Source organism: Acanthochromis polyacanthus, chromosome 1 (assembly GCF_021347895.1).
Source record: "Acanthochromis polyacanthus isolate Apoly-LR-REF ecotype Palm Island chromosome 1, KAUST_Apoly_ChrSc, whole genome shotgun sequence".
NCBI lineage: Eukaryota > Metazoa > Chordata > Actinopteri > Pomacentridae > Acanthochromis > Acanthochromis polyacanthus.
In genome coordinates this window covers 33,755,757-33,782,413 of record NC_067113.1, presented here as the reverse complement: position 1 = coordinate 33,782,413, position 26,657 = coordinate 33,755,757, and the positions used below count along the sequence as shown (strand labels likewise).

At 40.4% G+C, this 26,657-nt stretch overlaps 1 protein-coding gene across 2 annotated transcripts in view; it reads right to left on the bottom strand.

Annotated features, from left to right (window-relative positions):
- Positions 1 to 226: 226 nt before the first annotated feature.
- Positions 227 to 26,657, bottom strand: part of brf1a (BRF1 RNA polymerase III transcription initiation factor subunit a) — a 129,006-nt gene continuing 102,575 nt past the window's right edge. For both annotated transcript variants that reach the window (XM_051957835.1, XM_051957838.1), the window contains 3 exons: positions 12,440 to 12,491; positions 3,733 to 3,889; positions 227 to 2,241 (listed from right to left, as the gene is read on the bottom strand). In XM_051957835.1, the coding sequence (XP_051813795.1) occupies positions 2,207 to 2,241; positions 3,733 to 3,889; positions 12,440 to 12,491 (244 nt within the window). In that variant the 3' untranslated portion in view covers positions 227 to 2,206. The remainder of the gene's footprint in view (positions 2,242 to 3,732; positions 3,890 to 12,439; positions 12,492 to 26,657) is intronic.

The following is a 26,657-nucleotide window of genomic DNA, read 5'->3' as shown; positions in this document are numbered from 1 at the left end:
GAAAATGTTCTTCAACCAAGTCCATTTATTCAGGAAAATGTAAAATGATAATAAAGGTAAAAGCACTGACTGCTAAACAGTGTTGTACTATAACACAGCATGCTGTAGTATGACTCATGTAAAGCAGGTTTTACTGCTCTAATAGTAATTAATCAGCCACTCTTCAAACAATCTGACCTCTAACTTCTCTGTTCTTCAAAAAACTGACAAGAAAAGGAGAGAAACGTTCTTTGTTGGTGTGAAATCTTTAGTGCAGCAGCAAAGGCACACATTATGCAGAAGTCACATCATAACAGCAGCAGATTTAGTCATCACTGTGTGAAAAAAGGCCACAACCACCTTCAGCCTCTAAGTACCATTTTCCAAACATGAGAAAAAAATAATAATAATCGATCGGCACTGCACAGAAAGTCTTCCATACCTGTGTGGCAGCACATGGTAGAGAACACTTTAAAATTAATCATAGAGAACCAGTTCCATCACAGAAATAAACCCAAACCAAATTAACAGCAAAATAAAAAACCATCATATTCAAACCTTCATCTGAATTTAAATTGCATCATCACACATCGGCTCACAGCCCGCAACTTCTTAAATACATTTATATAGTTAGAAGGCAACATCATATTAATATTTTGGCTCAAGCAGACGTAATATGTCTGTCCGCTAATCACCTATAAGGCAAAACAAGAATAAATATTGATCTGAAATACTGAGGATTGATCTCACGCTGCCTGCTTGTTCTTGGAGACGTCGCTGTGGAGGATCAGGAAGAAGTCATCGAAGGTTAAACAGCTCAGCTTCTTTGGAAAACAGGGTTCTATGAGGAACTCTTTAAACCAGTAGATGGTGGTTGGCACGACGTTTTATGACTGTAGAACTTCAGATTCGTACGTGCAAATCCTCTGAAGCAGCGTTACGAAGTGCACAACTCGCAAAAGGGATCTTCTCCAGAGGTATCTTAGTGCGACTGGATCACGCTGCTGAGACTCCACCCAACAGGTGATCTGCAGCGTTGTGTTTTATCTACGAATACGAAGCTCCACAACTGTTCTACGAAGACAAAAATCAGCCGACTAACCGTAAGTTCCTCACACAATCCAGCTTCCCAGAACATAAACTTCCCCTTTAAGCGTTACGAATCCAGAGTGCAGATTTCAGGATAAATAGTTTTTTGCATTTTGTTCTTCTGCTTCAGTTTTTTTGCTACAACAAGCGTTCCTCAACGAAGCCGTCCAGAGGAGCCACAAACGTCTTCACAGACAGATTTCTTCAGCTTTCGTCCTCCGGTAAGAGCCTGACGGTAAACTCTGATTTGGTGTTGTGCAGGTCAGAAGAGGTTTACCACTAAACTGGGCTAAATTCAGGCGACTGCGATGCTTCTAGATTGTTTTTAGCAGCGTTTCAGTGACTGTTTGTTAGCATAAGGAAAGTCTTTACTCTGCATTAAAAGTAATTTTAATTCTGTTGACAGAAGAGTTGCAAAATCGTCCAAACGTTTAGACAAATTACAGCTGCATCCCATAATTATAGTTATTATTTACTAAAGGTTTTATTAATTGATCCATCAGCTGTTTTCTCTACGAGACCAAAATGGTTTCTTTTAGTGTCTTGTTTGAACTAGAGCTTCTACGATTGTTAAATTAATCACCTAATTAGAGTTTTTTTTTAAAAGAACAGCTAATTTATCTGACTTATCTGTTTTTTTCCCACCTCTGTAGCAGTAAACTAAAAACAGCTAATCAGTTCATCAAGAATTAAAGTAATAGCAGCAGCACATGCCGTTCTATCCCTCTAAAGTAGTCAATCAGTCAGTTAATTGGAAAATAATGGTCAGTGGCAGCCCCAGCTTGAACCCAAATCTGTTCATTTTAACATGAGGTGCAACAACAAAGAGCTAAACTAATTATTCACTCATCAAAACTGTCGAATTTTGCAGCTCTACTTTCAACACCTCAGGTTCTTCTGACCTGCAAATCCAACCAGAACGTTTAGCGGAACGTTCCCAGCACCGATCAATGCACCACTCAGTCCACTTTGGTCCAGCAGTCAGATGTTTGTTTACTGCCGTTCGGTTACTCACGATCTTCGTCCTGCTCGGTGTCGCAGCTCCCGTCTGAAGCCTTCTGGTGTCTCTTACTGTAAACATTTAAGACACGTGAGGATTGAAAACTGTCTGTAGATGTCGGCGATGAAGATCAAACCGCTAGAATCCATCGTCATCTCCGTCAAAGCCGTAATCTGGAGGACACAAGGAAGAAACACGAAGCATTTTGGTATTTTGGATGATACACCGGCCTGTGACATTTTTGGACGACATACTAAACTATGACAGTTTTTTCAAATTTTGAACTACAACCCCTGTCAAAAGTTTTAGGACACTTTCTCATTCAAATGAATTAGAACCTGTCCTAAAACTTTTGACAGGAGGTGTAGGTACATACTGACCTATGATGGGTTTTTTTATATTTTGGATGAAATACAGAAGATTACGCAGATGTTCCTGATAGACATTTATGTCCCATCAAAAACACTTTTCTTCGCCTGTTTGTTGAAATAAACTGATCCTGTAATGAAACAGATGCACTGTCCAAGTGTTTGTCTTCATTTCTCAGTGATGAATTCAGATTCTTAAGACTAAAGCCAGACGTTGAAATGACTGCAGAGATGCCAGGATGCAGCTGGAGGTCTCTGGTTCCACTTTAACATGAGAGAACGTCAGTAAACAGAGCTGCAGTGCAAATATGATCAATCAGTTCCAACTGACGTAAATCTGACATTAGAACTTCTTATTTCACTGTTTTCAGCTAATTTCGCTGGATTTTGGTAGATTTTTATGTGAATGTTCTTAAAGAGAACGTTAGAAGCTTCACTGACATATCTAACCATTTTAGATATTTTTAGGATTTTTTTTGAAAGATTTTTACTCATTTTTTGAAAATATTTACAAGAATTTTTTTGCCACATTTGGGGGAATTTTTAGAATAAAACTTTTAAGTAAAATTTTTAAGGAATTATTGGAATTTTCATCTTGAAGGTTTAGTAATTTTTTAGAAATCTGGGCAATTTTTTTGCTGAATTTTTGGATTTTTTTCAGACAGGTAAACAGTATTTTTTTTGTGTCCTGAAATGAGAACATAACGAACATAAATCACCCATTTTATTACTTACAGCAGACATTTTTTAAGATATGTTGCAAATTTTCAGAAATTTTATGTTAAATTCTGCAAATGAAGTATTATCTCATTAAAACTGTGCTGTGATTAAATGTGGACTAAACAAAGAAAAATAAGCTGGTTAATGTGTATTTTGGGGTGTTTTCTTTCCAGTTTAAAACAGAAATCTGCTCCTCAGACAAACGTTAAAACTTTTCTCTCTACAGCAGCTCAAACATTTGTTATTCTGGACTCTCTGCTGATTTCAGAGTTTTACTGATTCTTATCCAGCAGCTTTTCTTTTCCAGTGTCATGGATGCAAAAATTGACCAGCGCATCAAAAACGACGGTGTCCTGCATTAAAAAGCAAACTTTTTGGAGATTTTGTGTCGAATATTAAGTGAAGCTGAAGGAGTCTGATGATAAAAGGATGCTAGCTTCAGGACAGTGAAATAACGGTGCATTCCCAAACAAAAACAAACCGTTTCTACAGCTTTTCGTGACTCTTTGTTAAATTTTGAAGATACTTGAGTGTCATTTAGAGATCCTGACAGCTGAACTCTGTGTTTAAACTCACCGTTTCCTCCCATCAGCTCCATGGCGCTGACACAAACCTCCTCCTCGTCCTCGTCCTCTTCTTCGGCGGCTCCGTCGTCGTACATGACCGGTCCGCTCTCCACCACCACCGATTCTCCGCCCGGCGCTCCGACCGCCACCGGCAGGGGGTTGGACGCCTGAGCAGACAGGAAACAGAGCATCGCTGAGCGTTTTTAATATTTTCTGGAGCGTCCTCCGGGGAAATTTAAAGGTGAACCTTTAAAATGAGGGAATAACAAACCTCCAGACCTTCGCTGTGCGTCGCATTATTGCCTCATTCTGAGGCTTTAAAACGCACTTTGTGTCGTACAGGAGGTCAGAAACAAAGTAGAGCCTCGGAGTAACACAGGAACACACCCTTCAGAGTTCATGAGGGCAAAATAAGTAATCAGAGGCCCTTTTTTTAACATTTTGCTTTTGCGTTTCACCTCCTTCCCTTTGTGCTTTCACGCATGAATGTGACCGAATGCAGACAGAAAACAGGTTGATTGTGATCAGAAACAAACAGCAGGAAATGCAACAGAAAAGTCAACAAGTGTGGTAATATTACTAGAAAAAAAACAAACAAAGCTGACGCAGAAGAAGGAAGAACGTTTCCCAGCAAACATGACGAAAAGGGACGAATCTGCAGCAGAGCAGAGTCTCGAAATGGACCTAAAACTGTCGGAAATCATTCAGATAGTCCAGAATGACTCGAATATTGTAATTTTTGGATCATATTGAAGAAGTTTCAAGTAATTCTCAACAGTTTTTCAGTCATTCTGAACATTTTTTTGCTGCTTTGGACCAATTTTGAATGAAATTTGATGATACTTTGAGCAGGTTTCAATTTATTTATTTATTTTACAGAGGAAAGTCAATTTATTGGATCAATAAATAAAAGCAGCACGGCTCAGAAACAGAGAAGCGAGTCGGAGATCTGTTCAGCATGGAGAAACATCTTTCTACTGATGAACAGAGACTCAGAATTGCCCAAAATGACTGAAATTACCCAGTAGAGCTCAAATATTGTCATTTTGAATCAATTTTGGGGTCATTTTGAACAAATTTTAAGTAATTTTCAAGAGTTTTTCAGTAGTTTCTTTTTACATTTTTTATTACTTTGAACAACTTTTGTGTAGATTTCAGCAACTTTTTGTTACATTGGGAGAGTGTGAAAGAAAAATCAAAGCGACCGGATCAATAAATAAATGCAGCACGGCTCAGAAACAGTGAACAGAGGAGCAAGACGTTAGAAAATACATTCAGCATGGAGAAACATCTGTGGACACTTGGAAAAATGTTGAACATCTTAATTCCAGGTTTTCTGAATTTTGTAAAAGAAAAAAATTCCATTTTAGTCTTCTCGTTTTTTTGATTTATGGCATTCTTATTGTGATTTACTGCATGAAAAACAGTTTTCCCTCCTTCTTCATGGTTGTTCTGTTCCTATAGAGGTGCAGGACTTTAGATTTTAGTGAAAAATGAGCCGACAGCGAGTAAAAACGAGAGAAAACTGCTGATTTTATGTAGCGCTGGTGTGCGCTGCAGTCAAATTAAATTCACCGTATGATTCGATGCTGCACGACAAAGAAAATTTCCCCTCGGAAAACATTAAAGCGCATCTAATCTCAGCGTGAAGAATGTCTTCATCTTCAGCCGGAGTTTTATTTATTGTTCTTGAAACGTTCAGATATCAAACAAAGTGCTGCACCGGGGAGGACGAGCTTCAGTCTTCAGAAGCCAATAAAACGTCTCCGTCTAAAAGCTGCACATTTCTCAGCTCTGGAGCTAAAAGAAGACACTTTCTCTTCATTTCCTTCCTTTTCTTTTTTCACAGGGAGTCCATCAAGCTCAGGTTTTCGGCTCGGCGGCTGAAAGGAAACCTGCATGTTTCCCCTTCCCTTCAGTCGAGGCTAATTATAAAGCTGGAGCAGAGGCAGGTGGAGGTCCACAGCGTGACCGAGGTATTTCTGGTCTCCTCAGCAACAGCCTGCTGGATTCCCTGCTGGGCCTCCACCTCCAATTTGCCTTTCACTGCCTCCTCCGTCCATCCTTTCTTTTGTTTCATGTTCTGCCCACATCCTTCCTCACTTCGTCCTTATTTTTGCTCCTTTCTGCAACGACTCCTCCGTTTTTCCAGCCTCACATTTGGATAAATGCCAACAAAACCCATCAAAACCCACAAAACGTCCGCCTTTAAAACCCTTTCTGCCGTTTCCTTTCTCCTTTTTCTGGCTTTAGCCTCACCGACGCCTCGTTAACCGCTCAGTCTTAACACGAGGAAATTGGAAACGACAACGAAACAAACGGACAAATTTAGACTCGACCAGCTAACAAGACTTTTCTATTTCACAATTCAGTCCCTCCATTAAGAGACTCAAAATTCTCAAAAATGACTCAAATTGTACATAATGACTTAAATATTGTCATTTTGAACTAAATTCACGAACTCAGCCAGAAACCTGGGTGTCATGATTGATGACCAGCTGACCTTTAAGGTTCACGTGGCCTCAGTTTCTCGATCTTGTCGCTATGTCCTCTACAACATCAGGAAGGTCAGACCCTTCCTGACCCAACAGGCCACACAACTTCTGGTTCAGGCTCTTGTGATGTCACGCATTGACTACTGCAACTCTCTTCTGGCAGGTCTCCCTGCATGTACAGTCAAACCTCTACAGATGATCCAGAATGCAGCAGCACGTCTGGTCTTCAACCAGCCCAAAAGAGCTCATGTCACTCCCCTGTTCATCTCCCTTCAAACTCTCCCTACCAAACTCTGTGCGTTCTGCTGAGTCCCTTTCTACTTTTAAGAGACAATTCAAGACTCAATTGTTCAGAGAACACCTAGGCACTTAATCTGACTCCACCTTAGGGGTAGAATAAGTCAGATGGTCCAAAACCCAGCACTTATTTAGCACTGACAAAGTTAAAAAAACAAAAGGGGGGTGGGGGGGCGCGCGTTGGCAGTTCTTCTGCAACTTGATGGCAACACCTTTGACCAATCGCACTCGAAGCACTTTTTGCACTTACTACAGGTTTTCCCTTATGTCTGAATTCTTGCTTGTGTTGTACGTCGCTTTGGACAAAAGCGTCTGCTACATGAAATTGTAGAATTGTAGAATGGGTTTCCAGTTTTTTTGGACATTCTTTCGTTACTTCTAACCTATTTTGAGTCTATTTTTGGCAATGTTATGTTACTTTGGGCAGGTTTCAGAATATGTTTGACCATTTTGGACCGCAAGGAAAATCAATCCTACTGGATCAATTAAATAAATGCAGCACGGCTCAGAAACAGTGAACAGAGGAGAAAGTTGTTGGAGATACATTCAGCATGGTGAAACATCCTTCTAACTAATCACTTTTGATGTTGAAAATGAACCAAATCTCGTCCATTCTTTTCCTTTTTCTGTGGCTTTAACTTCACAGATGCCTCATTAACTGCCGAGTCTTAACGCAAAGAAATTTAAAAAAAAACAAAACAAAACACTCTTAACGTCACAAACATCGGACTAATTAGGAGGTGAGAGCGGCTAAATGGGTCAGGATGAAGCCGTGAAGGAGGACGCAGCAGAAGTTTTCATTCAGAGATGATGCTGTCGAACAAACAGTGGATGCGACTCCGGAGCTGAGAGGAACATTTAGAGTCGCTAACAAGGGAGCTGCTCGTTAGGAGTGAGAAGGAAACCGCAGGAAACGAGCCTCCGACAAGGTGTTTGTGGCGCGAGGATGTTGACATCTGACAGTCGGCAGTTACTCAAGCATGGAACAAGTGGAGCAGCTAAATGAACAGTCTGGACTCAGGTTTCTGTCTGGAGCGTAAATTACACCAAACTACGGGTCAACTGGAGGTAATCAGGAGCCTCTTGTGTGGAATGATGACTTCCTGCAGACTTGAATCACAAGGAGGACTTTATTTGGGTTCTTGGGATGTATTTTTTAGGGGCCATGCAGCACAGATGGAAAATAGTATCCCCTTACAGTAATCAGATTACTTCTGACTTGAGCAGTAGGGTATTTTTGCTGACATCAAGCTAAAAACTGATGGTTCTAATTAACTAAATTAAAAATATTGATCCCAATGTAGGAGTCAGTCAGTAGGAGCTTTCATTACTGAGCAGATATTGACCCATATGTTGTTGTTTTAAGGGCTGATACTGATTATTGGTAGTCAAAAAGACCAATAACCAATATTTGCAGCCAGAACAGGGAATCTGACACTTATAACAAGGTTACTTCATTTACTATAAATGAAGATGTGCAGCAGAAACAGGAGTTAGCGTGAAACTTAGTAAGATTCATCAGTATGTTTCCTGCTGTTCTTCTGTTGTCTTCACTTTTAATTGTTCTGGCACTTTTGTTTCCCATTAAAGTCCAAATCTTAAAGTATTATCAGTTATTGTTTTCCAGACTATATTTAAAGTCAATCCGCGTCTGTGTCCTAGCTTAGCTGCTAGCTGTTAGCATAGCCTCAGCCACCGTTAAAGTAGCAAATGTCCTGATTTGTGGCGACAGATTGTGTTTCTTGTTCAGGTTTGAGGCGAAAGCTACAGTTAATCTGAGTTTACAAAAATGCTATGCTTCTCCAGTTAGCGTTAGCCACCATCTAAAAGTCACAGCGAGTATTTTAGTGTTAGCATTAGCCTAGCACTACTGGTTAAATAAGTTCCAGCTGTTCTGACACCAACAGGTGAATTATTCCGGTATCTTCAGGAGACACTAGGCATTTTTGTGGAAGATTCAAGCGTTTATTATGACCTTGCCGACACAACTAAGCTAATTTCTAGGAGCCACTCTGCTCTGTCACTGTTTGTAATTTGTTGCCGTGACTCAAAATCTAACATCCATATCTATAAACATTGTTAGTTATTATTATCAAGACTCTGTTTCAGGTTAATCTGTAACTGCCTCCTAGCTTAGCCGCTAGCCGTTAGCATAGCTTCAGCCACTGTGAAAGCACTTGTGGGACTCAAAATTGCCCAAAATAGCTGAAAATGTTTCCAAAATGACTTGAAAATGGTCATTTTGAATGAACTTGGAGAAATTTTGAGCAAGTTTAAAGTAATTTTGGACAGTTTTCAAATTATTTTGGACAATTTTTGACTCTGTCTGCAACTTGAACAATTTTATGTGACTTACCAGAATCTTTGAGTTTTTTTGGACAATCTTAGACGACAATCAAATCAGTTGGCACAATTTTAGATTAGACTTCAGACTAGAGATTTTAAAAAAATATTGATGCTGGATCAATAAAATAAATGCAGCATGCCTCAGAAACAGTGAACAGAAGAGCAACATGTTGGGAGATACATTCAGCATGGAGAAACATCTTTCTACTGATGATGAGCAGAGACTGGAAATCGTCCAGAATGACTCAAATATTGCAGTTTTAAGCAAATTTTGGGCCATTTTGAACAGTTTACTCGTCATTTGAGACTTTGTTTTGTTACTCTGGACCAAATTTGTGTCAATTTGGTAAATTTTCCGTTACTTTGAGCAGATTTCAAGTCATTTTTTGATGAAAACAAAACGTATCAATAAAATAAATGCAGCACGGCTCAAAAACAGCAAACTGGCAGAAATCAACTAGTCTAAGAAGTAAACGGATCCTTTCTTCCCTCAGTTTGTTTGAAAAATGTTCAGACTAATTGCCGGGTCGCCACTGAGGGTGAAGGGAACCTGATTTTGTGAAGCAGAAGGAGTTTGGCAAGGCACACATCTCTTTTCATTCGGTGTTACACAACACGAGAATCGGCCAATCCCGGCAGCCGCCCGCTTCCAGTTCCCAGGGGGGAGGCGAGGGGGTTGCTAGGTAACAAGCCTTGTTGACCCGGCCCCTCGTGGCCACGTTTTCTTCCTGGTTGACCAAGTCCGAGCTCCCGAAGCTCCTCATTCAGAGCTGCCAGCAGCTCATGACGGAGGGAAGACAAAGGCCGAGAGATGGAGGGACGACAGGAAGGAATGTGGAGGACGGAGAGGAAATAAAAGAAAAACCAAACGGCAGCAGAAACGAGGAGATCTGGAGGACTCCTGGGAACGATGCACAAAGTGAAATATGAAGGAGAAAGAAATGAAATCTGCAGGTTTAGCAACATTTTCCAATTTCACAGTTTTATCCTTGAAGAAACTCAAAATTTGCTGCAAGAAAAAGTGAAGAAACTAACCGACAACGACGATGGAACCTCAAAAACTCTTCTGATCAACCTGTTCGCTGAAAACACCACTCAGTTAAAAAAAAAAGAGGGAAAACTGTGAAACTGAGTCCAATTTAAAACCCCCGACCTCTCAGCTGCTTTCACGTGAATTTATTCTATTTAAAAAAAAATATATCAAAATTATACATTTAATCAAAACCACAAACTGGTAATAGAGAAAAATTAGTTCAGATGATCCTTACTCAAAAAGAAGCAAAAACTACATAAAAATGACAGAATGATGTAAAAATCACAAAGTTCAGACACAAACAGGCAATAGTTTAACAAAAATTCCGCAAAAAAGGGAAAAATTTAACAAAAATGACAGAAAAAGATGCAATAATTTTACAAAAAGATGTAAAAATGACACAAAGTCGAGAAAATAACACGAAAAGAGGTAAAAATGACAACAGAAAAAATGCAACAATGACACAAAGTTGAGAAAGTGACAAAACAGAGGGACAAACTTAACAAAAATGCAAATGAAAGATGAAAAATGACAAAAAGATGCAAACATTGAACAAAAATGATGTAAAGATGTAAAATGTAAATGTAAAAAGGTTTTGAAAATGACACAAAAAATAAATCACAAAAAGAGGAAAAAGAGCCAAGAATAACGGAAAAAGACAGAAAGATGTAAAAAATGACATATAGAGGCAAAACTGAACAAAAATGAAAGCAAAAGATGTAAAAATTACAAAGAGACAAAAATTTAACAAAAATGACAGAAAAATATTTAAACATTACACAAAAATGATAAAGGTAAAAATTACATAAAAAGAAGCAAGACTTTAACAAAACGACACAAAAGACGTAAAATGACACAAAACGATAAAAAGAGACAAAAATTAAACAAAAATGATAGAAAATGATGTGAAAATGACAAAAAGATGGAAAGAAATGAAACAAAAAGCTGCAAAAATTACACAAAATATAATCACCTGAGCGCCTGAGTTTTCTTTCCCAAACTAAAACTAAGGAAACCTGAAGACAGAGCAGAAATCATCAGGAAGGTGCAAAAAGAGATGCAGAAATGAAAGCAGCAGCTCAGAGTGTGAAGCTGAAGGATGCTACCTGCATCTGGAATTAAGTCCAATTTAAAATCAAATTAAGAATCAAAGCAGCAGAAGTGTCCTAGTTCTGCCTGCAGAGCTGTGGAGCTATAAATGGACCGAACGAGGACGTCTGGAAATTAACTGTTCAAAGTCAAGAAGTTTAGAGCAGCAGATTGGAGCCATAAAGCAGCAGAAGGCGTCACTGAGGGTGGAAAAAGGCCTCTAAAGGATGCTGCTAAAGACAAGTCTAAAGAAGCCTCTAAAAACAACTCTACAGACACCACTAAAGATGCCGGTAAAGACAAGTCTAAAGACAACTCTAAAGATGCTGGTAAAGACGAATCTAAAGAGGCCTCTAAAGACGAGTCCAAAGACGCCTCAAAAGATGCTGCTAAAGACGAGTCTAAAGACGCCTCTAAAGACAACTCTACAGACACCGCTAAAGATGCCGGTAAAGACAAGTCTAAAGACGCCTTTAAAGACGAGTCTAAAGACGCCTCTAAAGATGCTGGTAAAGACGAGTCCAAAGACGCCTCAAAAGATGCTGCTAAAGACGAGTCTAAAGACGCCTCTAAAGACAACTCTACAGACACCGCTAAAGATGCCGGTAAAGACAAGTCTAAAGACGCCTTTAAAGACGAGTCTAAAGACGAGTCTAAAGACGAGTCTAAAGACGCCTCTAAAGATGCTGGTAAAGACGAGTCCAAAGACGCCTCAAAAGATGCTGCTAAAGACGAGTCTAAAGACGCCTCTAAAGACAACTCTACAGACACCGCTAAAGATGCCGGTAAAGACAAGTCTAAAGACGCCTCTAAAGACGAGTCTAAAGACGAGTCTAAAGACGCCTCTAAAGATGCTGGTAAAGACGAGTCTAAAGACGCCTCTAAAGACGACTCTAAAGACGCCTCTAAAGACAACTCTACAGACACCGCTAAAGACAACTCTACAGACACCGCTAAAGATGCCGGTAAAGACAAGTCTAAAGACGCCTCTAAAGACGCCTCTAAAGACGAGTCTAAAGACGCCTCTAAAGATGCTGCTAAAGACGAGTCTAAAGACGCCTCTAAAGACAACTCTACAGACACCGCTAAAGATGCCGGTAAAGACAAGTCTAAAGACGCCTCTAAAGACGACTCTAAAGACGCCTTTAAAGACGCCTTTAAAGACGAGTTTAAAGATGCTGGTAAAGACAAGTCTAAAGACGCCTCTAAAGATGCCGGTAAAGACAAGTCAAAAGACGCCTCTAAAGACGAATCTAAAGACGCCTTTAAAGACGAGTCTAAAGACACCGCTAAAGATGCTGGTAAAGACGAATCTAAAGACGCTTCTAAAGACGACTAAAGATGACTCTAAAGACGCCATTCAAGGGTTAGGGTTGGGTTAGGATGAAGCGAGTGTTCACTGAGGTTCAAGTGACGATGATGAGGAGCAGATGTTGGTGAAGAAGAGCAGAACTCACCTGCTCCACCGCCTGCTTCTTGTTGGGCTGTCCACTGATGAAGGGCTTCAGCCTGCAACACAAACAGCAACACAACGTCAACACATCAACGCTGAACATCTAATAATCTGTATTTAACTGGTTTGAATGCTGGTAAAAATATTAAACAATTCTGGTTTGGTTTTCTTTGACTTAAAGGTTTCACAAGGCAAAAATACAAACACAGAACCTGGAACTGTGTCATTATTTAAACATTTACGCTGTTTATTTTCTGTTGAAAAATCAAACTCAAAGCTCCATATTGACCTCAATTCATCTGATATTTTAGAACGGAATGACAGTTAAAAAACAACAACAACAAAACTACAGAGCAGAGAGACATTTTGATTTTGTATATTTTGGTATTTTACTTTAGTACTGAAAGATGTCCTCACAACCACCACAACATCAAATTATAAAGGAAGCTAGAAAGGAAACTCTTTGTTGCAAAACAGTGAATATATTTCAGCACAGAAACATCTGTAAAATGTAGAGAAGGTGTTTGACTGAATTATTTTCAAGCCAGCTGTCTCCTAACAGTGATATACAGTTCTCATTAATATATCTCAAAAATGGAGCCACAAACTGCAGTTCCTCTAATGTCCACTTGAGGCTGTTTTCAAAAGTGAGTCAATCCCCATAGACCTCCATGTTAAAATGTGGAACTTTGCAGCAGAAATAAATATGTTTATAGCCTGGCAGAAGAAACAGTTTCTGTGTCTACAACTATTTTTTATATTCTTGACGATTTAATGGGGTTGAGTTTTTATGTAACTCACACGTTTAAGCTATATTAAGGCCTAAAGTTATGCATAATTAACACGCTAAACCAGCTAGCTTACTCAGGTTTGTCAAATTAGGTGTTTAACCAGCATCATTACTGACCAAAGGAAAGAGGAGCACCACCAACAGCAGGAAAGTCACAGATAAATGTATAAATATTGAATAAAACGGAGCCAAAAACTGCAGTTCCTCTAATGTCCACTTGAGGCTGCTTCCAAAACTGAGTCAATCCCCATGGACCTCCATGTTAAAATGACCAACTTTACAGCAGAAATAAACACGTTTACAATCTGGTACAAAAACAGTTTTGGTCTCTATATTTAACTTTTTACATTCACTACAGCTGTAAAGGGCTGGATTTTTACATAACTCACCAGTTTAAGATTAATTAATGCTTAAAGTTCTACATAAATAGCATTTTAAATCGGCGAACTTACTCAGGTTTGTTTCAACATGTCAGTTGTTTAACCAGTGTTATTTCTGAACAAAAACAAAAATGCACCAACAGCAGTAAAATCACAGATCAATGATCCTTCTGTGTGGCAAACAGACGAACTAAACCTTAATTTTAAACAGCGGCTGGACTTTATGACCTTGAATTCACACAGAGGTAGAAAACAAAGACGAGGCGTCTGAAGTGGCAGAGAGTCTACCGGAGAATTAAATGTGCAGCTTTTACGAACCTCTCAGAGTCTGAAAGTGAGATATTCATTTCCAGACATTAGAAGACAATAAAACCTCTCACTCTGAGGTGTCTTAGATTACATTTCACTGCTTACCTCGTCTGACTCCCTTCACAACTCTTTGTCCTTCATTTTCTCGTTTCTCTGCTTGAAGACTTTCCTGACACACACAGTCATATAATCCTAATGAAATCCTTTTCTCCCACTGAGTCAACAATAAAACCTCATAATAACAGATGTAACGCAGTTGGTTTTTCATTTAATGGAGATTAAGGCGCCCTCAAATGATACCGGAGTCTTCTTTGGCCAAAACAGTTTTCCATGAGGACAAAACTGCAGTTTCTTGTTACTGACTGGCCGATATATTTACAGATACCCGAGTATCTGCAGTGAGGTAAAGCTGACAGATTTACTGGTTCAAACTCTGTAAATACCTGTAAATGCTAAATATCAGGTGACTTGGATTTGGGCTTCCTTTAATACATGAGTTCTTCTCGGAGGTCATTAAGCGTCACATAAGTCTTTGTCATGGTGCCCCTTTACTCACTGATGCTCTCTACTTACATTACAGGTGCTTTGTAAGTGTATCCTGGTCATATTCTCCATTTGACGTACAGGTGGAGCATGAAAAAGCCTTTTACACCATCCGACGGGTTTTGGGTTTCAAAGGGTGAAAACTAGACGACTTGTCACAAATTTAAAACTTAAACACTTTAACCAATGTTTATTATTTCACTAACATTGCATTTTCAACATGTTATTAGTGCTTATATATATACTGAAGCTTATGTATTTAATGCTAAATGAGTGGACTAGATCACAGTTCCTGCTATCGCTTGTTAATTCTTGCTATTAGCATTGAAAGAAGAACATTATCATTCTGCGAGGCGTCTGCTACAGAAAATGTATATATTCATTACTCTCTTTATTGCAGGATTTAACCGCTGACACAATGCAGGTTGAGGATTTCATTAGATTACTGGTGAATCTCTGCTGGCTGCAGGCGACCGGCTCATATTACCACCGACTGCCGGGAACGAGAAGACAGAGAGGAAAAAAAAAAAAAACTGGTGTGAATGAGAAATGAGCCCCAGCTGTGAGTGACAGGCCGACCGGCTGTCTGTCTCCGGCTGCAATCTCTTCCTCGACAGTCGCCGAGATAATCAGCGACGAACGCTCCACCGGCGGTAATTCCAAAGCAGTCGTCCCAGCGTCCCACTGGCTGGAATTAGCGTCGTTCCCGGAGGCTCCCCGCCCCCTTCCCTGCCCACCCGGCCCGGCTCGGCCCGGCCCGGCGCTGGCTGAGCCCTCCCCGGGGGCTTACAGTAAGAGCTCGACTCTCACTGATAAGACGGAGCTTTTAATTAATCTGCTTTAACCAGGGGGAAGAGGGGAGGAGGGGTAAATGTGGCATCTTCACCCCCAACACTTACCCCCCTCCTGGCTCGGAGCTCATTATAAAATCCCAGCCGGGCCGGAGAATCGTTCCCCGCTGAGGCGAACGATTCACGGCCCTACATGTGCGAGACGAGGCCGGTTCCCCCGGGTCCTGACCGGGACACCGTGGACCGAGGCCACAGGTGGCGACGGGCCAAGAGGGGCAAGAGAAGGGATGGAGGGTAAAACATGATGAGGTGAAGGTGCAGCGAAGGAAGGAAGATGGATTAATGGAACAAAGGGGTGAGATAGCAAGAGAATAAAGAGATGTATGAAGAAAGACGAGAAGAAAGGACGGTTTGACCAAGAAATAAGGTCTTATTCTGACTATTTTCTGGTTATTCCAAGGTACTTAGCCTGAGTGCTCACGAGTCCGGTAGTAATGCTGCTCCATCATCTCAGAATTTATTCACTTTATTTTATTCATTTCAGATTACAGTGTCAGCCAATGCTAAATATTAAGTGACTTGGATTGGATCGTGGCTCAAAAGAAACAAATTTCCCAAATTTCAATAACGAGGCCACAAATATCCACTTCTATGCTTATATGGGGGCCTCACTGAAGCTAAACTTTGTATTAGATGTTCCTTTTCTGCAAACAGCATCTTCATCTCTCAGGATTTACCCCACAGATGTCGTCATGGACAGATCGTACTTGTAAGAGACGAGAAAACCTTAAAAAAAACCCAAAAAACTGCGAACTGCTCCTCTAAAATCAGCAGCGGCACAGAAGCCAAACAGAGCCTGAATTGAATGTGATCCTTCCTCTGCTGCTGCACTGCAAATATTTTCATTCCTAATTCATACAGAAGAGTCTCGGGAGTGTTTTACACTGAGTCAGACTTTCTAATGAAACCAGCCGCTGCTATTGTGTATAAAAGTCAAAACACACACCCGCTGCCTCGTCACCACGTTTAATATCCTGCGTTTCACTTTGACACGGCTCCCTTCGTCACTTTACAGATCTCATAATCGTTTCCCCGCCGCGTCGTTCTGACATTTAGTTTTGCTCGTTAGCATGGAGGTGTTCAGAACAGCCTCTCGTTTTCTCGTCTGATCGCACCTGTTTGTTGTTATTTTTTGTGTTTGAATCCATTTTCCAAACCGAGGCGAAGCGATGTCAGGGAATAAATTTAACTGTTCATACATTAATCCAATCAGAGAGATAACGAGGAGGAAGGAGACGGGAGATAATCTGCAAACCGGGGGTTGAATAAAATTAGTGCCGCGATGAGCTCGGATGTAAATAAATGATGATGATAATCTGAGCTTCCAACTCGATTTTCCAGCTGGGGACGAGATCCTCGGAGGTGCACGCAAACACGCAAGAAACACACACAAACACACACATTTAGACACACAAAAACACACATTTAGACACACAAAAACACACACATTGAGACACAAAAACACACATTGAGACACACAAAAACACACATTGAGACACAAAAAAACACACATTGAGACACAAAAAAACACATTGAGACACAAAAAAACACACATTGAGACACAAAAACAGACAAACACGCGCATTTAGACACACAAACACACACATTTAGACACACAAACACACATTTAGACACAAAAACACACACATTGAGACACAGAAACACACATTTAGACACACAAAAACACACATTTAGACACACAAACGCACATTTAGACACACAAAAACACACATTTAGACACACAAAAACACACATTTAGACACACAAAAACACACATTGAGACACAAAAACAGACACAAACACGCACATTTAGACACACAAACACACACATTTAGACACACAAAAACACACATTTAGACACACACACACATTTAGACACACAAACGCACATTTAGACACACAAACGCACATTTAGACACACAAACACACACATTTAGACACACAAACACACATTTAGACACAAAAACAGACAAACACACACATTTAGACACACAAAAACACACATTTAGACACACAAAACACACATTTAGACACACAAAAACACACACATTGAGACACAAAAACAGACACAAACACGCACATTTAGACACACAAACACACACATTTAGACACACAAAAACACACATTTAGACACACAAACGCACATTTAGACACACAAAAACACACATTTAGACACACAAACACACACATTGAGACACAAAAACAGACACATTGAGACACAAAAACAGACAAACACGCACATTTAGACACACAAACACGCACATTTAGACACACAAACACACACATTTAGACACACAAAAACACACATTTAGACACACAAACACGCACATTTAGACACACAAACACGCACATTTAGACACAAACACACACTTAGACACACAAACACACATTTAGACACACAACCTCCTTCAGCTCTTCAGCACAATTAAATCAGGCGTAATCACAAAACCGCACACATGCAACTGCAGAGCCCACTTTTACTTTCCCAGACACACAATGCAGCCTCACACACACTCACTCCTGGACAAAGAGTGTGTGTGTTGTGTCCATTCAGGCTGCAGTGCATTGTGGGCCGGTGTGCAGCTTGGCAAGAGGAGACGCAGATTCAGCCAAAAGAACTGATTGTGTTTTCTTCTCCTCTGGCCGGTCCGTCCAGCACTAACCACACACACACACACACACACACACACACACACACACACACACACACACACACACACACACACACACACACACACACACACACACACACACACACACACACACACACACACACACACACACACACACACACACACACACACACACACACACACACACACACACACTTTATATAGACGGCTGTTTGTGCACAAAGACTTTCCTGATAATCATTTATCTGCACTCACATAATCAAACACACACTCTCTGCTGCTGTACTTGTGAGGACTCTTTAACCCACTAAAGTCACATTTTTACTCTCTGTGGCCTCATTTTTCACCACAACATAAACTAACTACATATTTTATGAAATTTAGGAACAGATTAGAATGAAATGAAACTAATTATAGAGAGATTAGCAACTTTATGGTGCTAATTTCCACAAGTCTTTAGGTAATGCAGCAATTTATGCAAAAAAAAATGTGGCTAATTTCACGATACAGGTCCTCGGTTTACGACGTCCTCGACCTACAGCGTTTTCTCAGAACTGCTTACATGGAACTAGTTGGCGAGCAGAGCGGATGAATACATCGTCACGCAGCGCTATAAGACGGCTTTGTTTACAGTCTCCAGTTGTACAGCACTTTGGATTGGGCTAGCTTCTAGGGCTGGCCCGAATGGTGGTTTCTGGCCTCCGAATATTTGGGCCCTCGTAAAGACGAATATCCGGATATTTGTTCCGCCCCGTAACGTCCGACCGAATATTCGGATCCGTTTGTCTGGTCTCCCGGGTCCACATTTTGCCCTCGTTTAGTCTTGAGTTAAACTGAAGAATTCCCAAACACCGGTCTTCAGCTTATTGCCTTGTGGGTTAGGGTTAGGACACCAAAATTAATATCCGGATAGTGCCGTAGCGAACAAATATTCGGATATTCGGGTCCAGCCCTACTACATTCACTAACTTTTTGCCCTATATTAAGGCTCCCAAGCGTAAATCAGACTCTTCTGATGGCAGTGCTTCGGAGAAAAGGAAAGTCATCTCCACGGATGAAAAGCTCAAATCGTAAAAACAGTACAACATATGCCGCTATCTTCTTGCAAAATGATTCATACATGCTTGATAGTCATTGCTATTCACGACTTTTCCAAAGAATTGATCGATATCGTGATGCACGCAACGGCTTTGTTTACATTTTCACCGAAGCTCCGACTTGCATCGATCCGTGTGAATGAAGTCGAGGACCCTCTGAAGCTGCAATTATTTAAACAAAAACAGGCCTAGTCAATCAGCAGTTTGTGAAATAAAAGGGAAAGACATTTAACTATAATAAAGCTCGATAAATACTTCAGTCACAGGCTTTAAAACCCAATGAGATCATGTGTTCGAGCACTTTTTAACCAAGCAGTTTTTGCTCTCGTCTCATTTTCCTTCTTCACTGCAATCTAAAGTCCTGCACCTCTATGGAAACAGAACAGAAATGCCTCCTGTGCAGCATAAATCATCTTCAAGAAACAAACACAACTTGAATTTATGTAACGCACACTAGCTGTGGTCAGACGTAACCGGAAAACATTTTCCGTTTCTCTGAAAAACTGGGTAAACATCTCAGTAAGTGCTGATGAGTAGATGATCACGGTATGAATAAATGATAACCCGTGATCCTGCACCAGCTGGCAACAACTTGAGATGTGTGCATCAGTGGATTGTGGTTTTGTTTTGTTAGAGCTTAGGGCCATTAGTGCCAGCCATCAGCTGAGGCACCATGAACCCAAAGCTGGTTTGCTTTTCACTCCTGTCTCGTTTTCGCTCGCTGTGGGCTCATTTTTCACTCCAGTATAGAAACAGAACAGCCATGAAGAAGGAGAGAGAACTCAGAAATGTCTTCTGTGCAGAATGAAACGCGTAGAACGACAGAAACAGTAAAAACTAAGAAGAAAAGTTGAATTTATCTGATTGAATTTAAGTGTTCAGAGGTATTACTAACACTGGGGGAAAAAGGAAGCGCTGCAAACTACAGATATTAATTTACTTCCATGTTTTCAGCCACTACAAACTTTTTCTCTCTACTCTGCAGAAAGATGTTTCACCATGCTGAATGTATCTTCCATCAACTGGTTCCTCTGTTCACCGTTTCTGAGCCATGCCAGCTTCTTAATTCTCTGAATTAAAAAAAAAAAAAAAACTCTGGACATTTTTCTTCACTGTGGGTTAATTTTTCACTTCAATATAAAGTCCTGCAATTCTATGGAAACAGAACAGCATCTTTAAATTTGTTTAAAAACTCGTGTCGTCTTGAAACATCCCAGAATTTTTCCGACATGACTGCAAGTCGCAGCCGAGTCACTAAATTCCTCGCAGTTGCGTCGAGAAGCGCCAAATTTTTTGTTTTTCACAGAATCTGGCTTGTGCAAAGGATTTATTTTGGGGGATTTTTTGAAACGAGACATGTCATAGATTTAAGCTTAGAAGAGTAGTTTAAACAGCTGAAAGTCTGTTATTTATCTGTGTTTTTATAGTTTCTTGCTAGAATCAATGATGTAATTTTGGAGATTTTTTTTAAGGATAAACCCGCCGTTTGAGGATGAACAAACCACAGAAATATTCATAATTTACAGCTTTGAATGTGTTGATGTTGCACTGAAATGACAGTTTTTCAGTGTGCGGCGGTGTGGAGTCTTACACGTGTTAGAAAAAAAAAACTAATTTTAATTCATGTCTTCATTAACTTCATGCCTTTTTTTTTATTTCTTGCTGCTTCTTGCAACAAGTCAAGCAGCTAAATCAGCAACAGGAAAGATTTGGAGACACAGCTGCGAACCGTCGACGCATAAAAGCCGTTAAATTAGAGCTCACATTAGAAACTAATGCAAAATGTCGAAAATGAGGATTTTATGTCGTAGTTTAGGTGATAAAATGAACATTAGTGTGTCATGGATCAGTGAAGCTGGTGGTTTGACCAGAGGGACGAACACAGCGTTACACACCAGTAATCACACACATGGGGAAGGAAGGAGGGAGGGAGGGAGGAAAGGAAAGGAAAGAAGGAAAGAAAGAAAGAAGGAAAGAAAGAAAGAAGGAGAGAAAGAAGGAAAGAAGGAAAGAAGGAGAGAAAGAAGGAAAGCAGGAAAGAGAGGAGAGAAAGAAGGAAAGAGAGAAGGAGAGAAAGAAGGAAAGAGAGAAAGAGAGAGAAAGAGAAAAGAGAAAAAGAAAGAAAGATAGAAAGAAAGAGAGAAAGAAAGAGAGAGAGAAAAGAGAAATATAAAGAGAGATAAAGAAAGAGAAAGAAAGAGAGAGAGATAAAGAAAGAGAAAGAAAGAGAGAGAGATAAAGAAAGAGAGAAAGCGAGAGAAAGAGAAAGAGAGAGAGAAAGAGAGAAAGCGAGAGAAAGAAAGAAAGCGAGAGAGAGAGAGATAAAGAGAGATAAAGAAAGAAAGAGAGAGAGATAAAGAAAGAGAGAAAGAGAGAGAAAGAGAGAGAGAAAGAAAGAAAGCGAGAGAGAGCGAGAGATAAAGAGAGAAAGAGCAAGAGAGAAAGAGAGAGAGAGACAGAGAAAGAGAGAGAGAGAGAGAAAGAAAGAACGAACGAACGAACGAACGAGAGAGAGGAAGGACAGACAGACAGACAGACAGACAGACAGACAGACAGACAGACAGACAGACAGACAGACAGACAGACAGACAGACAGACAGACAGACAGACAGACCTCATGGCAGCGAAGTCACACATGATTTTCCAAATTAAACTCCATAAAAAACTCTTCAGTTTCCTGGTTCGACATGATGCTTAAATCAGGTTTTCCTCCTAACAGTGAACAAACGTCTGACTGCAGCTAAACTCCCAAACACAGCAGCAAAATGCAAAACAAAACACAAACAATGCAGATTTATCGGAGCCCAGAAAAGTAATTACGGCTGCACTTGCGGATGCTCGAGTCGGACGTCTGCAAACACAACAAGCAAAGTTAGGCAGAGAAAGTACAAACAAGTGGCAGGTACTGGAACTAATTGCAGGCTTTGATGCCTCCGACTTCATAAGACATAATTAGGAGGAAGTTGTCTCCGCACTCCTCTGTTCTCGTCTTTGAACTACAATACACCACGTTTTCATCTCTTTGTGCCCCAGCGAAGGTCTTTGAAAGCAAACTACATGAAAAAAACTCAAGCTTGATGGCTAAAGCTAATAAAAGATCAAACTAATAAGATGCAAGAAAGTAAAACAAGTAGAAAACACGAAAGAAAAAGAGATGAAAATGTAGAAAAATACATTAAAAAAAATAATGTTTACGGAAATAAAACCAAATGTTTGAAGCTCAAAAAGTTTGTGGACACCTGAGTTCTTTGGTCTGGGTTTGTTTTTAATGTGTTGGTCCAACAAACAGCATTAACAGGCTGTGATATACTGCAGGAACCCGGTTATTAATATTTATCTTTATGTTCTTCTGTTTCTGTTGTGGTGCAGAATTCAACAACTTTGGCTCCCAGCACAACAAAACAACGGTTCTATGAGCACGTAGGAAACAGAACAACGGTGGTCCATACGGTAGATTTTAGCTCGTTTCTGGGCAAGAACATCGAGAATACGAAGAAAATGTTAAGATAGCAGTTCTACAAGGCTGCTAGAACTACCTACTCTGGAAAAAGTACTTTTTTCTCCACTAAAACAGCTTTTACAGGTCAGTTCTTGCTGTTGGAACCTACAGAAAGGTTCAGGTCAACTTTAAATGACCCTGCAGTGGGAAAAAAATACTTTTTTCACAGTGTCCACACGTGTAATCAACACTGGGAAAAAAATGGTGGCTCCACATGTTACAGACATTTCAGTATTTACATTTTTACAACCACTTTGGACACCAGCTGTAGAAAGATATTTCTCCATGCTGAATGTGTCTCCAACTACTTGCTCCTCTGTTCACTGTTTCTGAGCTATGCTGCCTTTATTTTAGCTTTGATTTTCGTCTAAAAATTACTTGAAACCTGCCCAAAGTAACATAAAATGAACCAAATTGACACAAAATCAGTCCAAAGTAACAGAAAAAAGTCCAAAATAACAAGTAAACGCTTCAAAATGGCCCAAAATGTGTTCAAAACGGCAATATTTGAGTCATTTTGGACAAATGTGAGTCTCTGCTCATCATCAGTATAAAGATGTTTCACCATGATGAATGTATCTCCAACAACTTGCTCTGTTCACCATTTCTGAACCATGCTGCATTTATTTATTGAGCCCGCAGGTTTTATTTTCCTCTCAGTCTGAAACTAACAAAAAGAACTTGAAAGTTGCTCAAATTTACACAAAAGTCATCAAAGTAACAAAAAATGCCTGAAAAACTGACGATAGTGTGCATCACACATGATACCTTAAAGCTGCTGTCCGGAGTTTGAATCGCAGCGTCTCCCAAAACGCTGTTGGTCCCTCCCTCCCTCTGATTTCGCCCCTTTATTTGTGCACGCGTGCAGTACATGAGAGAAGTGCCCGGAGTGCTGCAGCATCTTGCCTGTTTTGCTGTTTTCCCCTCTTCTGCATTTAGTACATTTAGTAAATAATAAAGGAATTACGTTAGAATGCTGTATTGAGTCTAACTTGTCCTAATACCAAAATAACATGAATCTGCTAGGACGAACGAGTAAAGTTTCAATATGTGATTACACTCGTGTATCCCTCTCGATGACGTTGTTTATCAAACTTAGTGTATTTACGCGTGTATATGTGTTACATTGTTTATTTGTTTCTATCTAGAGTTCAGAATTGCATGACTCCTCTGACGAAGAGTATGTCCCAGACGCCCCAACATCTTCCTCCAGAGGTCGGGCATCTAAACGAAGCCGTCAGGCGGGCTATGGAGGCCGTGGTTGGGGAGCGAGGCGAGCACCCCGACCACGGCATCTAAACGAAGCCGTCAGGCGGGCTATGGAGGCCGTGGTCGGGGAGCGAGGCGAGCACCCCGACCACGGCATCTAAACGAAGCCGTCAGGCGGGCTATGGAGGCCGTGGTCGGGGAGCGAGGCGAGCACCCCGACCACGGCATCTAAACGAAGCCGTCAGGCGGGCTATGGAGGCCGTGGTCGGGGAGCGAGGCGAGCACCCCGAGCCAAAAAACGTCCTGCAGTCTCTTGGCCTGACAAGCCGTGGGATTGGTAACTTTTCTGGAAGTTGCTGATCCCTGATGCTCTCTCATCTCCACAAGCAAAACAAATGTGTGCGCGGTTGCGTAGTGCGTAGCTCGCCCACCTCTGCATGGGCTTGCTTGCTGTGCGCGTAACCGTTGATTGACAGCATGACAAAGCTGAAGCTCAAACTTGATTGGTCGGCAGCGACCGGCGCTTTTTGGAATAACATGGGGGTCTATGAGAGGAAGGCGGAGCTCAGGAATAAATTTTCATATCGCGTCATACTAACATTATATTATAGTATCGAACTAGACTAACACATTTAAGCTTTGTTAAACAATGATACATAAATTGAAAACAAACGGAAACTCCGGACACGAGCTTTAAAAGACTCTCTGAACGTTGAAAATGTGATGATTTTTTTCTGTTTTTCAGGCTTCTGGCTCTTCATTTCATTTTGCCATTTTTTGATGCCTCTCATGCCTTCTGGTTTGGTTTGAGATTTTAAACAATAAATCTGCCAAGATTTCTTTACTGAAAATACACGATGCGTTCAAAGACTGCTGGAAAGTTAAGTTCTCTTACAGCTTCTGGCTGGCGGTTCATTAAAAAGAAGAGATGTATTTTTAACCCCACAGGAAGATTTTTAGTGGATCAGAGGTCCTAAAAATGTATTTTAACTTCACAGATTGGAGCAGAGAGTCATAGTTCAGTTCTGACGTATTTATAGTGAATTAAATTAAATAAATATTAAAGTAATAATCTGGTTTTATGGCCTCTGGGGGTCCAGCTTGCTTTGTCCTGCAGGGAATCCATTTTGGTTGAAGTGAAACATCGACTGTGACCTGGAATCAGAAAACTACTCCCAGAAATCCACCAACTGGAGACCAGTCAATCAGTCGTTCATCAGAAACATCACAGGAGTCCGACAGCGAGGCCGGAGGTCGACATTCATCAGCACCGGTCCAACAGCAGCGTAGCAACGGCCGTAACCACGACCGGCGCTTCCCACAAGCATCTGTGAAGAGCTGCTGTCGAACAAACGAGTGGGAAACTCAGCGAACACCTCCGTCTCTGCAGGTGCCATGGAAACTAAATTGTCTTTTGGGCAAGCTCAAGTTATACAAGCTGCTGTTTGCTGCTGGTAATAGACCCAGTCATTAAAATGCAGAAACTACACCAACTCAGGCAGCTTTAAAACACACACTTCCACTCTGCTGTGCTCACCGCGGCTCCTCATTTTCAGTTTCAGTCGAATATTAAGCAAAATTCGAAGACTTTTTAGTCTAAATTTGAGTCGTAACTGAAGTCACTGCTTCCTATTTAACAGAAAAGCAAATATTTGACCCATCAGTGAGCGGTAAATTAAGATTTTGGACCGTTTCTACCATCATCAGCTGTTTAAATGTGCAACAGTCAGGATTTTTGGGTTCTTTTCTGTAATTTTTGACAACAGCATATAGTGGATGAACCCACGCTGATACAGTTCACTCCAAAAACACAATAAAACAGTCAGAACTTCAGTTAACCAGTAATACGAGTTAAATGTTCAGTAGATGTTCAGCAGAACTTTTAACCTCCAATGGAGCTCGTTGAATTAAAAAAAAAAAAAACACCTACAGAAAGCATAGAACACTTTTGGGGACATTTTTTGGGGGGAATTTTGACATTAGCATGAACATTTTCCAATGGGATACTTCAAAATGTGCATTAGTATTTGTCCTGGAAACAGGCTACTTTAAGAATTGTTATCAGCTGTCCATGTGTTCAAATTATCATCGAGTTTTCTTCATCGACTCAAAGCATTAGTCATAGCTGTCAGTTTCAAAAGGCTGAATTTTTCTCTTTGCTTGATTGAGTCTTGCTTTCATAATGAACAAATAGGTCCTAAACAAGTATTTTTCATCAGGAAACGAACTGCTCTGAATTTACTTCCAATCTAAATATACTCAAGGTACCTAAAGGGAATAAAAAAATCTTAAAGTGCATTAAAACATTGGATTATAACTAAGGATGTCCCAATCAAGTTTTTTCTTGTCCAACAATCTGATCCAACATTTAACATTGAGACTGTGTCGCTGTCGAATCCCATTTCAATACCATTTTACTACAAAATACAAACTTCAAGTACACCAAAGCTACTAAAATAAATCCAGTTTTTATGCTTTGCAGCTAAATAATGTTCCAATGCTTTAGGGAAAGTAGTACATTTCTGCCTTTGAGCTGTTTCTTAATGCTACATCGGTGGTCAGAGATCATTTTGGGGGTTTAGCTAACAAAGGGGCACCATGACAAAGACTTGTGGTGCTTCATGACGTCCAATCAGAGCTCATGTGCTTAACAAAAACAAATGTCAACTATATCCTAGTTACACAATGTAACAGAGCAGTTTCTGCAGCTAAAATCATGCGTGCATTGACTAAAACTGCAACATCACCAAAAACCAAACGTCTACAAACATATCGTCAATTCATGTCATCGATTATGGATAGATAACACTGATCTTTATTGTAAATGTTGCATCCCTAGCAACCTGCCATGTATTGTGCTCTACCTTTATGACACCTACACAGATGTAAACAAAGAATTAGGACATCTGTA